The 12,117-nt window shown below is 56.3% G+C and overlaps 2 protein-coding genes across 3 annotated transcripts in view; both read right to left on the minus strand.

The window, feature by feature from the left end:
• TRIM17 (tripartite motif containing 17) overlaps positions 1–12,117 on the minus strand; it is a 46,104-nt gene that overhangs the window by 30,182 nt on the left and 3,805 nt on the right. The window lies entirely within an intron of this gene.
• LOC108176081 (H2B.U histone 2) lies at positions 411–1,051 on the minus strand. The gene has a single exon (XM_017339880.4). It carries the CDS (start codon positions 935–937, stop codon positions 557–559), a length of 381 nt encoding a protein of 126 aa, XP_017195369.2. The 5' UTR covers positions 938–1,051; the 3' UTR covers positions 411–556.

Raw genomic sequence — 12,117 nt, forward strand, 5'->3', positions numbered from 1 at the left:
TCTGGGCAGTGACCCGGGACCCAGAGCTCACAGCGATATCCAGAGCTAGGGCACCCGCACCAAAACGGCACTCTGCACGTACGCACTGCGCATCCGGGGAAGGCGGGGGCGCTTCCAAAGCCAACGCGGTCGCTCCCGTGGCAGAGGGGCCTCTCACGGCGACCCGGAACCCCGCCTCGGCGGTGCAGGCCGCCCGGCTCCGACCCCCGCCGGCTTCAGTCCTGCTGCCCCCGCGTTCGCAGGCTCCGGCTCTACCACAGCACCCAGGACACGCCCGCGCCCTCACCTACGGCTCCCCATGGGCATTCGGGGCCGACAGCCCTGGGCGGGGCCGAGGACGTGACCGAGCCGGCCGTCTCCGCCTGCTGTGGAGCAGGTGCACGCTCCCGCACCACACCGCACGCACGCACTCAAGACCCAAGCCAAGAAACCGGGCAGCTAATGGAGCGCGGGGAGCTACACGAGGCCAGACAACCCACGCCCAAGCCGTGTTCGAAACCCTTTCTCGACCGTGTGGGTGGCTCTGAAAAGAGCCTTTGGGTGCGCGCTGCGCGCGTCACTTGGAGCTGGTGTACTTGGTGACGGCCTTGGTGCCCTCGGACACGGCGTGCTTGGCCAGCTCGCCGGGCAGCAGCAGACGCACGGCCGTCTGCACCTCGCGCGACGTGATGGTCGAGCGCTTGTTGTAGTGCGCCAGGCGCGACGCCTCGCTGGCGATGCGCTCGAAGATGTCGTTGACGAACGAGTTCATGATGCCCATGGCCTTGGACGAGATGCCGGTGTCGGGGTGCACCTGCTTGAGCACCTTGTACACGTAGATGGAGTAGCTCTCCTTGCGGCCGCGCCTGCGCTTGCGGCCGTCTTTCTTCTGCGCCTTGGTCACCGCCTTCTTGGAGCCCTTCTTGGGCGCGGGGGCCGAGCGGGAGGGCTCGGGCATGGCGGCGCAGCGGCGGCACGGACACGCAGGGCACTGCGGCGCGGGCGGGCCTATTTGCCGTCTATCTAGTCAAATGAAGGCTCCGGATCGCCAGCGTCTGATTGGGAGGCTCGTCTCCTATGTAAATAGGAGATGCCAGCTCTTCTTTGCCATTGGGCCACAGCCCGGCCAATCCAGAGGCGCGTCGGTGCCGCTCGGGGGAGCGGCCAGGGCGGGCTCGCCTTTGTTTCGACCCTTTGTTCCCGGCCGCCGAAGACTCGCTGCCCGGCGCGGATGGACGCGGCCGCCGAGGAAGCGCGGGTCGTGCTGCGGCCGGCCTCCCCGACGCCGGCAGCAGGGCGGAGCCGTTTTTTCCGCACGGGTTCTCCCTCTGCAGCCGCCCCACGTTCCTGCAGCGTCCCGAGTGCGTCCACACTGCCTGTGAGGAAGCGCGGGCAGTGGTGCTGCAGGGGGAGACGGGGCGGGCTTCCAGTGGGCGTCCGCGCTGAGGAGGCTCCGAGACCCCAGCGTCGTCACTGTTGCGTCATCACAGCAACCCCGAGTCTCGCCTCTGCATCACCTGCGGAGCTTTTTGGGAACCCGGCAGCTGGAGCCCTGATCCGGGCGGGCAACGCCCGTGTCCCCACCCTCACCCGCAGAGTGAAGACGGGGACCCCGGGGACGGCTGCTGCGAGCCGAGTGGCCGAGCGGGCGCCCGGCGCGCACAGGCTGTTATGGCTTGCGCCCTGTCTGTCTTCCCTTTTCCCGGCCAGCCCCGCCAGCAGCAGCAGGGGCTGCCTGGACTGAGCGCTCCCCGCCATCACAGCCTTTCTCTGGCTCTTTGAAACCCTGACCGAGCTGTGCGCCCCGCACCTCTGCGTGTCCGGAGCAGGACTCGGGGCGGGCAGCTCATGCACAAGGTCTGTCCTCAGGCGGCCATGCGGCGTGAACGCTGGTCCCCGGGGCTCCCCAGATGGAGTCAGCACGAATGCTTTCTCTGTTTCCTTTAAAAAGATGTGGTTGCGTTCACAAATATTTCCAGAGTGGCGACCGCTGAATACTTAATCCAGGGGGCTGGCACTGTGGCACGGTAGGTTAAGCCTTGGCCTGCAGCGCTGGCATTCCATATAGGTCCGATTCGAATTCCGGCTGCTCCACTTCCGATCCAGCTCTCTGCTATGGCCTGGGAAAGCAGTGGAGATGGCCCAAGTGCTTGGGTCCCTGCACCCACGTGGGAGACCAGGATGAAACTCTTGGCCCCTGGCTTTGGATAGCTTCACTGCTGAGGCCATTTGAAGAGTGAACCAGTGGATGCAAGGTCTCGTAGTAACTCTGCCTTTTGAATAAAATAATTTTTTAAAGATTTATTTATTTACTTGAAAGTCAGAGTTACACACAGAGAGAGAAGGAGAGGCAGAGAGAGAGAGAGAGAGGTCTTCCATCCACTGGTTCACTCCCCAATTGACTGCAATGGCCGGAGCTGTGCCCATCTGAAACCAGGAGTGAGGAGCTTCCTCCGGGTCTCCCATGCAGGTGCAGGGGCCCAAGGTCTTGGGCCATCTTCTACTGCTTTCCCAGGCCATAGCAGAGAGCTGGATCGAAAGTGGAGCAGCTGGGACTCAAACTGGCATCCATATGGGATGCTGGCACTGCAGGCAGCGACTTTACCCACTATGCCACAGCGCCGGCCCCATAAAATAATATTTTAAAAACTTGTTAAACCATGGTTAAATGTCACTCCAACATTGTACAAATGAAGCCTTATTAAAAACAATATTCCAACCTGGTTCCCACCAGGCACTGTGGGTACGTGCACTGGGTTTAGTCGGCCTCCAAACGTAAGGCAATTTGTGCAGGTCCTTGGAGGATCCTGCTTCAGGGTTCACCCTGCAAAGTCAGCTGAGCAGATCCCCCATCCAATCACCCTCAGTACTCGGTCACCCTCAGCATTTGATCAGCTCCCCCATCCTCCCTGAGGCTCCTTCCTCTTAGGGTTCACCCACAGATTCCATTGGAGAAGTTATGGGGAGCTTTATTCTGACTCATGGTTCTGGCCCGACGCTGAGGGGCCACATGCAGCGATGGCTTCTTGCTGGTAGAGTCCCAAGGCAGCTCAGGGCACCACATGGCAAGAAGGAGAGCGCAAGACAGACCCCGCAAACCAGTGTTTAGAGCTGACACACTCCCAGGATAGCTCATTAGCCCATACTCCATTGATCCAGGAATTGACATTCGTTATTGAGGGCAGAGTGCTGTCCCTCTCGAGGGTCCCATCCCTTGGTATCAAACAGTGGGGTTAAGTTTCAGCTTGATTTTCTGTTCTTTGAATAGAGACAGACGTGAAGACCCCCACCCTGCTCCTTGGCTGTAAATGCCCACTTGGCTGTACTGTGTCTGGAGAGCTCAGTCTTGCTCTACCCTCTCCCTCACCCCCCGCCCCAGATCCCTGATGGATGTCTTCCCTACAGTGTGTGAACAAGGGTCAAGGCCCACCTGTCTTGGTCTCGCTTCCTGCCAGGGGCCTGCAGAGGCTTCCCCACCTCCTTGTGGTGACGGAAGGTTTGAATAAATTTTGCAGTGGTAATTTCTACGAAGAACTTTGGGCAAGGAGTTGTTTTCTAGTGCAGGAGCTAAGATTCAGGAGCTGGGGGCTGGCATTGTGGCGTGGTGAGTGGAGCCGCCTCCTGTGACATGGGCATCCCATATGGGTGCTAGTTAGAGTCCTGGCTGCTCCACTTCTGATCCAGTTCCCTGATAGTGTGTTTGGGCCCCTGCACCAATGTGGGAGACCCAAATGAAGCTCTTGCGCCTGGCTTTGCCTGGCCTGGCCCTTGCTGTTGCGGCTATTTGTAACTCTGATTTTAAAATAATTAAAATACATCTTAATAATAAAAAAAAGGATTTAGGAACTGTTCTGCCCACCAGAGTGGCTGCTCAGTGTTGTTTGGATGTAAATCCCCATGGCTGTTGCTACCAGCTGAACGTATGTACCCCCTTAACTAGCATTGAACACCCTAATCCCCCATGTGATGCTGTCAGGAGGTGGGGATTTTGGGGGTAGTTCTGTCCTTAAGGTGGGGCCCTAGCCCCTCTGAGACCCAGAGAGCTTGCTTTTCTGTCACGTAAGAGCACAGTGAGAAGCACAGTGTTTGCAAACTGGGAAACCAACAGTGCCAACACTGTCTTGTCAGACTCCAGCCTCCAGACTGCGTGAGGTGCTGGCGACATCTGAGACACCCAGCCTGCAGTACAGCTGGTTCTCCACATACACGCGTTCTACACCCAGACTCAACCAGCCACAGGACAAAGACAGTAAAAACAGTCTGCACTGAATGTCACAGGCTCCATGTTTTCTTGTCATTATTGCTCAAACAACAGTGTGACACTACCTGCCTAACAGTTTATAAGGTACTATAATGGAGACATGGCATACAGTACACGGGAGGAAGGCTGATGAGCAGGCACTAAACTGCAGTCAAGGGAGCAAGTTCTGGAATTTGATTGCACAGTAGGTTGACCTTAATACACTGCATTTAAAACAATTAAAGAAAAGAGTATTTGAAAGGCACAGTGTCAGAGAGAAGAGGAAGAGAGACACATACAGATTCACTCCCCAAATGGCTGCAGCAGCTGGTCTGGGCCAGGCCAGAGCCAGGAGCCAGGAGCCAGGAGCTTCATCCTACTGTCCCAGTGGGTGGCAGCAGTCTAAGTATTTGGACAGTTATCTGATGCTCCCAGGGTGCACAAGAAGCTGGATCTGAAGCAAAGTGGCTAGTGGGGCCAGCTCTGTGGCCTGTCGGGTTAAGTACTGTGGCCTGGGATGCCAGCATTCCATATGGATGCCGGTTCAAGACTCGGCTGTTCCACTTCCAATTCAGCTCTCTGCTAATGGGTCTGTGAAGGCAGCAGAGGATGCCGGCATTGCAAGCAGGGGATTAACCTACTGCATCACAGAGCCGGCCCAATAATAAATCTTAAAAGATATTGATATTTAAAAAAATGTAGCCAGGACTTCAAGAAGCATTTTGATGTGGGATGCAGGTATCCCAAGCAGTAGCTTAACCCACTGTACCACGACATGGACCTCCACATTAAAAAAAAAAAAAAAAAAAAGGCTGGCACCGCGGCTCAATAGGCTAATCCTCCACCTAGCAGCGCCGGCACTCCGGGTTCTAGTCCCAGTCAGGGCGCCGGATTCTGTCCCGGGTGCCCCTCTTCCAGGCCAGCTCTCTGCTGTGGTCTGGGAGTGCAGTGGAGGATGGCCCAAGTCCTTGGGCCCTGCACCTGCATGGGAGACCAGGAGAAGCACCTGGCTCCTGCCTTCGGATCAGCGCGGTGCGCCGGCCGCAGCACGCCAGCCGTGGCAGCCATTGGAGGGTGAACCAACGGCAAAAAGGAAGACCTTTCTCTCTCTCTCTCTCTCACTATCCACTCTGTCTGTCAAAACAAACAAACAAACAAACAAACAACAACAAAAAAAAAAACAAAAAACAACCAAAAAAATGGGGCCGATGCTGTGGTGCAGTAGGTTAATTCGCCTGTGGTGTGGGCATCCCATATGGGTGCCGGTTCTAGTTCCGGCTGCTCCTCTTCCAATCCAGCTCTCTGCTGTGGCCTGGGAGGGCAGTAGAAGATGGCTCAAGCCCTTGTGCCCCTGTGGGGGCACATGGAAGACCCAGAAGAAGCTCCTGGCTCCTGGCTTCAGATTGGCGCACTCTGGCCTTTGTGGCCATTTGGGGAGTGAATCAGCAGACGGAAGACCTTTCTCTCTGTCTTTCCCTCTCACTGTCTGTAATGCTGCCTCTTAAATAAATAAATAAAAATCTTAAAAAAGAAAAGCTAGAAGAAAGCATTTTGAATGTTTTTGCCATAGATGATAAATGCTTGAGACAGAGGTGTTACATTACACAATGCATGCTTGTATGAAGACAGCAAATGGCATCCCATAAATGAATGTATCAGGAAAAAAAACCCAAAGCATCCTTTTAATGATCCTTTCTTTCTTTTTTTTATTTGACAGGCAGAGTTATAGACAGTGAGAGAGAGACAGAGAGAAAGATCTTCCTTCCATTGGTTCACTCCCTTAATGGTCACCACAGCCGGTACTGCGCTGATCCGAAGCCAGGAGCCAGGTGCCTCCACCCCGCTGCCCCAACCCAGTCTCCCATGAGGGGTGCAGGGCCCAAGCACTTGGGCCATCCTCCACTGCACTCCCGGGCCACAGCAGAGAGCTGGCCTGGAAGAGGAGCAACCGGGACAGAATCCGGCGCCCCGACGGGGCTAGAACCCAGGGTGCTGGCGCCGCCGGTGGAGGATTAGTCAAGTGAGCCACAGCGCCGGCCTCAATGATACTTTTCTAAATTAAAGCAGAAAAGCCCTTAGGAAATGTATTTGGCGGGTGTGGGTAACACACATACTAAATACGACACCATTTTCTATGGGACTCTGGCATCTGGGGTGGCACTGACCCGGAGGGTTGAGAAATGGGCAGGGGGGCACCCGGGGTGTGCAGAGCCAGCCCTGAGCTTGGGGTCAGGACCACGGCAGGCGGGACACTGCAGGTGAACTGGAGGAAAGGAGCGGGAAACGAAATGGAGGGAAAGAGGAGAGGCGCTTGGAGAGCGAGAGCAGATGGCGGCCGCCCCCGGGAAGCCACTGAGGGGTTCGAGTGCGCGCTTCCTTGGCGGTCCCAGGATAGCCGCGGCCCCGGCCCTGGGGCCTGGCGCCCTCCCAGCTCGGCCAGCACGCCTTTCAACAAATGACGCCAGCAGTAGCAAATAAGTGACCCCGAAGAAGGCTAGCATCTCGGGGCTTGGAACTGGAGGGCAGCGGCGGCGGCCCGGGCCGGCCGTGGAGCTTTGCGTGCCAGGAGCGCGAAGCCCGGGAGGAGGCGGCTGGGGAGGACGAAGTGGGGGGGACGGGGGAGACCGGGAGGACGGAGTGGGGGAGAGGAGAGGACGGGGTTGGGGGAGAGGGCGGCGGAGCCGCGGAGGACCGGGCCCGCAGGCAGGGCGGCGGGGGCGAGGAGGACCGAGCCAGGCGGCGCGGCGCGGCCTGGCGGGCACCCGGTCCTCCCGCTGCGTCGAGCGCAGAAGAGGCTGCTGCCGCCAAGCGTGCTCCTCAGCAACGCAGAGAGGCTGCGGACGTCCAGATTCGCGGCACGGACGGACCGTGAGGCGAGCTGCGCGAAACGCGGGCTCCAGAGTCCAGCAGGAGCCAGTCCCACGCGTGTCCCCCCCGTCCCCCCCTCCGCCTCGCTCCCCCCGCAGCGCCTGGCGCCTGCAGGGGGCCCACTGGCGCAGTCTGCCAGGGCCGACCCCGGTCCTATTCCATATCCCGCGTTTCTCTTCTTAAACGCGGGGATTCGCGCATCTTCTGAGCGGCCGCAGGCGGTGTCCACAGAACCAGAAGGCTCGCACGCAAGGCTTAAGATTTTATGGGACTCCGTGTATTTTCAGGAGAGGCGGCGTTAAACCAGGGCAGGAGCAGTGGGGATGCAGGCAGGCGAGACGGAGAGGGGCAGTCGCCGTGTCCCGCAGACCCCAGAACACACGGAAGCACACGTGCGTTTACACCGTAACGGATCCCAAACCCACAAACGAGACCTAGACTGCGAGCGCAGCGCGCCAGCGCCACGCAGGAGCAAGCGCGGTTATCCTGCGCGGGGCTTCCAGAACCTCCGCCCGCGCCGCGGCCCTCGGTACTGCGCCTGCAGCCCCGCCGCGCTGCCCGCGTCCTGCGCCCCGGCTGGAGCTCCCCGGGCCCGGTCGGGTCGCGAGCGGCTCTCGTGGGGACGGAGATCGCCGCGGGGCCCCCGCTGTGGTTGAACTTGCGCACCGGGTTCGGCGCGGATCCGCGGTATCCGCAGGGGACCTGTGGAGCTGCTCCGGGCTCGGGGCTCTGGGCGCAGCTCTTACCGCGCAGTCAGGCCGTCCTCCGACTCAGAGGCCCAGGACAGGAGCTGAACTGTGCCGCCTGCAGTGTGCGTTACCGCAGCAGACACCGGGCTGGGGCCCCGCCCCGGGCCGCCCCACGCCAGCCCCACCCCCTGCGACCCTGATGACCAGCTGTCCTGTATCTGGGCCTCGTCCCCTGCAGTACCGTTCTTTAAGCTAGATATGGGGAGGGGTCAGCAGCGTGGCAGAGAGCCCCTAGAGGTGTGGGAACGAGAATGCAGGCGCTGGTCAGACCATGGCCGACAGCAGGCACAGCCTGGACCTTCCGCGCCTATGCCAACAAGAGGAGCCATCACAGAAGATGCCACACTCTCCCCCACCCCCGCCAGAGGGTTTTATTATTATTATTTTTTAGAATTTATTCACTTATTTGAAATAGTTACAAAAGAGCAGGAGAGACAGAGGGAGATCTCCCATCCACTGGTTCACCCCCCAGATGGCCGAAATGCCAGGGCTGGGCCAGGACCAAGCCAGCAGCCAGGATCTTCCTCCGGGTCTCCCAGCACTGGGGCCGTCCTCTGCTGCCCAAGCCACTCACTCTTCCGTGAAGCACTGCGCGACCTTTGGCACGCAGGTGCCTTGCCTGGGCCGCTGGTGTGCTGTGGCAGGAGCATTTCCACCGCAGTGCACTGCTGTTCCCAGAGAAAGGTCTGTATTCCTCTGACTGCTGTCTAGGCTGACACCATCACAGAGAGTTTGTCACTCAGTTCCCTGGACCAGGGGCAGGCCAGGGCCAGATGGGGATGCACTGGGATTGCTCAGGAGGAGAGGGAAGGAGGAGCCGTGAGGTGCTGCAATGACCCCAGAGAGCTGTCCCCAGTGGTCAGGAGCCAGGTCCCTGAGATGAGGGCAGGGGTGGAGGCCCAGGGCACCGGAGCCCCATGGAGGAGGTGGTGGGATGTGGGCTCTGCTTGCTGGGTCTGTAAGGAAACTCTTAACCCTGATGAACTGCTTGCTGTCTCCAGCAATCAGCTGGCCCTGGGAGGGGCTGGACATCCCTCCAGGGCCAGCAAGTCCCCAGATGTCAAAGCATCCAAAATGACAGACATCAGAAAGCCGGTGAACATATTTGCCTCTCTCTCTCTCTCTCTGCCAAGCACACAGCTTCTTGTCCACCTTGGGGCTGTAAGAAACGGGGCAGTGCTGACCACACACTGCTCCTGCCCCCTGACTCCTGGCCCTGCGGCTTCCCAGCCTGCTCTCTGTGTTCATGTCTGGGACAAGCCTGTCCCCCACAATGGTTCAGTCTGGTGTTCTCAGAACAGCAGGGGCCCTGGCTATGAGCAGGAATCCAGGTGGAGCCAGAGGAAGGTTTGCTGGTGTTTGCTGCATTGGGGGGCAGGCAGAGGGGCGGCTGCTGGGGCAGAACGGGTCCCCCTGACATCCGAGGCGGACTCCTCGCTGTCTCTACCCTGTGTGGGCCCAGGAGGACCAGCGCTGCCCACACTTTGGCCTTGGACTTCAGCCTCCAGAACTGTGAGACGCACATTCCCTGGGCTCAAGCTGTCCTATCTAATGGTGCCCCTGGAATGTTATAAGTCTTAAACTGAAGTATTATGGGCTGGTGTAGCAGGTAAAAGCCACTGTCTTTTGTACCCACGTGGGAGACCTGGAAGAAGCTCCTGGCTCCTGATCGGCACAACTCTGGCTGTTGGTGGCCAATTGGGGAGTGAACCAGCAATGGAAGACCTCTCTCTCTCTCTCTCTCTCCCTCTCTCTGCCTCTCCTCTCTCTGTGTAACTCTAACTTTCAAATAAAAAATAAATATTAAAAAAAAACTGAAGGATTAGAACACTTTTATATTTATTAGAATAGTATTATATATTAATAATTATATAGAAAATCTATATAATACATATTATATAAATTTATATATTATATATAAATTCTAATATTATATATTAATAATATATAGACCGTCCAGGAGCCAGTACTTGAGCCATCAACTGCTGCCTCCTGGGGTGCATCTGTAGCAGGAATTTCATTGTGCAGGTTAACGCGGAGAACCAGGTGCTGGGATCATTCATTCACTCAGGACCCCATCAGTCACTCATTCCAGGGTACTACTGTCCATTCACTTTGTGTCCTGTTAGTCATTTGGTTTGGTAACCTGGGAAAGGGAGCCAGATTTATGTGTGTTGGGGTGAGGAAATTTTTAGAACTATCTATTTGGACTCAAATTATCTTACTGTTTTCTATTGGTAAATACCATGGGAATATTCAGATTTTTAGGATCACAAATCATTTAAGATTTTGACATCTGAAGTATCTAAAAGTTAGGTATTACTATTGCAATTAAAGTGAAAAATTGAGAAATTGGTCTTAATGTGATTTTTTTAAGTCCAAAAAGGTTAAAAAAATGAACACAGGGGCACTAAAGGCAGCTTGATATTTGCGTCTCTAAGTCCAGTTGTTCATTCTGACGAAGTTAATTCTGTCCCTGGAAAGGTGGGGCTTGAGGGAGCAGACGCAGGCGTGGACAGTGTCCTGGCCCACAGGAGACTCTGGAGGCCAGGCCTGCTATGTCCCCTTCTTCTCCTCTCTGCCCTCATCCCCTGCATGGCTGGAAGGCGGTTGGTCTCCTCGGAAACTCATGCTGAAGTTTGAGCTCCACTGTGAGATCTTAGGAGGCGGCTCTGCCGTTGTGAGTGGATTCAGCAAAGCTGTCTGTCTCGTCACATGGGGCCCTGTGTGTCTCCAGGACTCTGCCTGCGAGAAGCCACCACAACATGTGGCCTCTCAACCCTGGACCAGAACCAAGAGCCAGAATTGGTGTGTGCTCTCCAGAAGTTGCCCAGTCTGTGGTTTTGTGTTGTTGGCAGCCAAAAATGGACTGGCTGGATGATGGGTCTTTCCCAAGAACCACCTTCCAGTTGGTTCATCTCCGCTGTTCTTTTTCCCTATTTAATTGGCTTTAGCTCTTAGACCTAGATCCCCCCCACACACTTTTTTCATGATACTTGTATTTATTCTGCTCTTTCTCGGAACATGTTGAACTAGATGGTGCGTTCACTTTCCTGTGGCTGCCATAATACACCACCACAGCCTGAGTGGCTTAAATGACAGAAATGTGGCCCCTCACAAAATCAAGGCATGGACAGGGCCCGATCCCTCTGGGCTCTTGGGACGAACTCTCCTCAGCTCATCCTGAGGTCTGGCAGTGGCCTGTGCTACTCAGCCTGTAGACATGCACCAGCCCCGTGCCTCCACTACCACGAGGCCTGTGTGTCTGTCTCAGCTTTCCTTTTCCTACAAGGACACCAGCTATGGGTTAGTGCCCCACCCCACCCGCACCCAAGGCCAGGATGACCTCATATTTTAGCAACCACATCTGCAAGACAGTTTCGAAAGCAGCCATATTCACAGGTCCTAGGGCTCAGGATTTCAGCACTTTGACAAATCTTTTGGCTGGACACATGCCAGTCTGTAATAAACGGCCAGTTTCTTTTTTGTTTTGATTTTTCTTGATACATGAGTTTAGTAAACACTTTCAGATATGGGTTTTCTGGATTCTACACATTTTGACATGTGCAATTTCTTTTATTTATTTGAAAGATAGAGTTGCAGAGAAGCAGAGACAGAGAGAAAGGTCTTCTATCTGCTGGTTCACTCCGCAAATGGCTACAGTAGCTGGAGCTGAGCCGATTTGAAGTCAGGAGCCAGGAGCTTCTTCCAGGTCTCCGACATGGGTGCAGGGGCCCAAGGACTTGGGCCATCTCCACTGCTTTCCCAGGCCATAGCAGAGAGCTGGATCAGAAGTGGAGCAGCCAGGACTCGAACCATTGCCCACATGGGATGCCAGCACTGCAGGCAGAGGCTTTTTCTGCTATGCCACAATGGCCAGAACTGAGCCAGGAACAACTTCTTGGTCTTCCACATGGGTGCAGGGGTCCAAAGACTTGGGCCATCTTCCACTGCTTTCCTAGGTCATAGCAGAGAGCTGGATTGGAAGTAGAACAGCTGGGACCGGAATCAGTGTCCATATAGATGCCAGCACTGTAGCTGCACCACAGCGCCAGCCCCTGGCTACCTCACTTCTGAGCCAGCTTCTTGCTAACACACCCTGGGAGGCAGTAGATGATGGCTCAGGTAGTTGGGTCCATGCCACCTAGGAGGGAGAGCTGGATGGAGTTCTGAGCTCCTGGATTCAGCCTGGCCTGGCCCAGCTATTGTGGGTATCTGGAAAGCAAACCAGTAGGTAGAAGTGCTCTCGCTAATGTTCTTGTGTTCTCTCTCTCTCTCTCT

The sequence above is a fragment of the Oryctolagus cuniculus genome, chromosome 6 (genome assembly GCF_051225735.1).
Source record: "Oryctolagus cuniculus isolate XC-2025 breed Fujian yellow rabbit chromosome 6, ASM5122573v1, whole genome shotgun sequence".
Lineage (NCBI taxonomy): Eukaryota > Metazoa > Chordata > Mammalia > Lagomorpha > Leporidae > Oryctolagus > Oryctolagus cuniculus.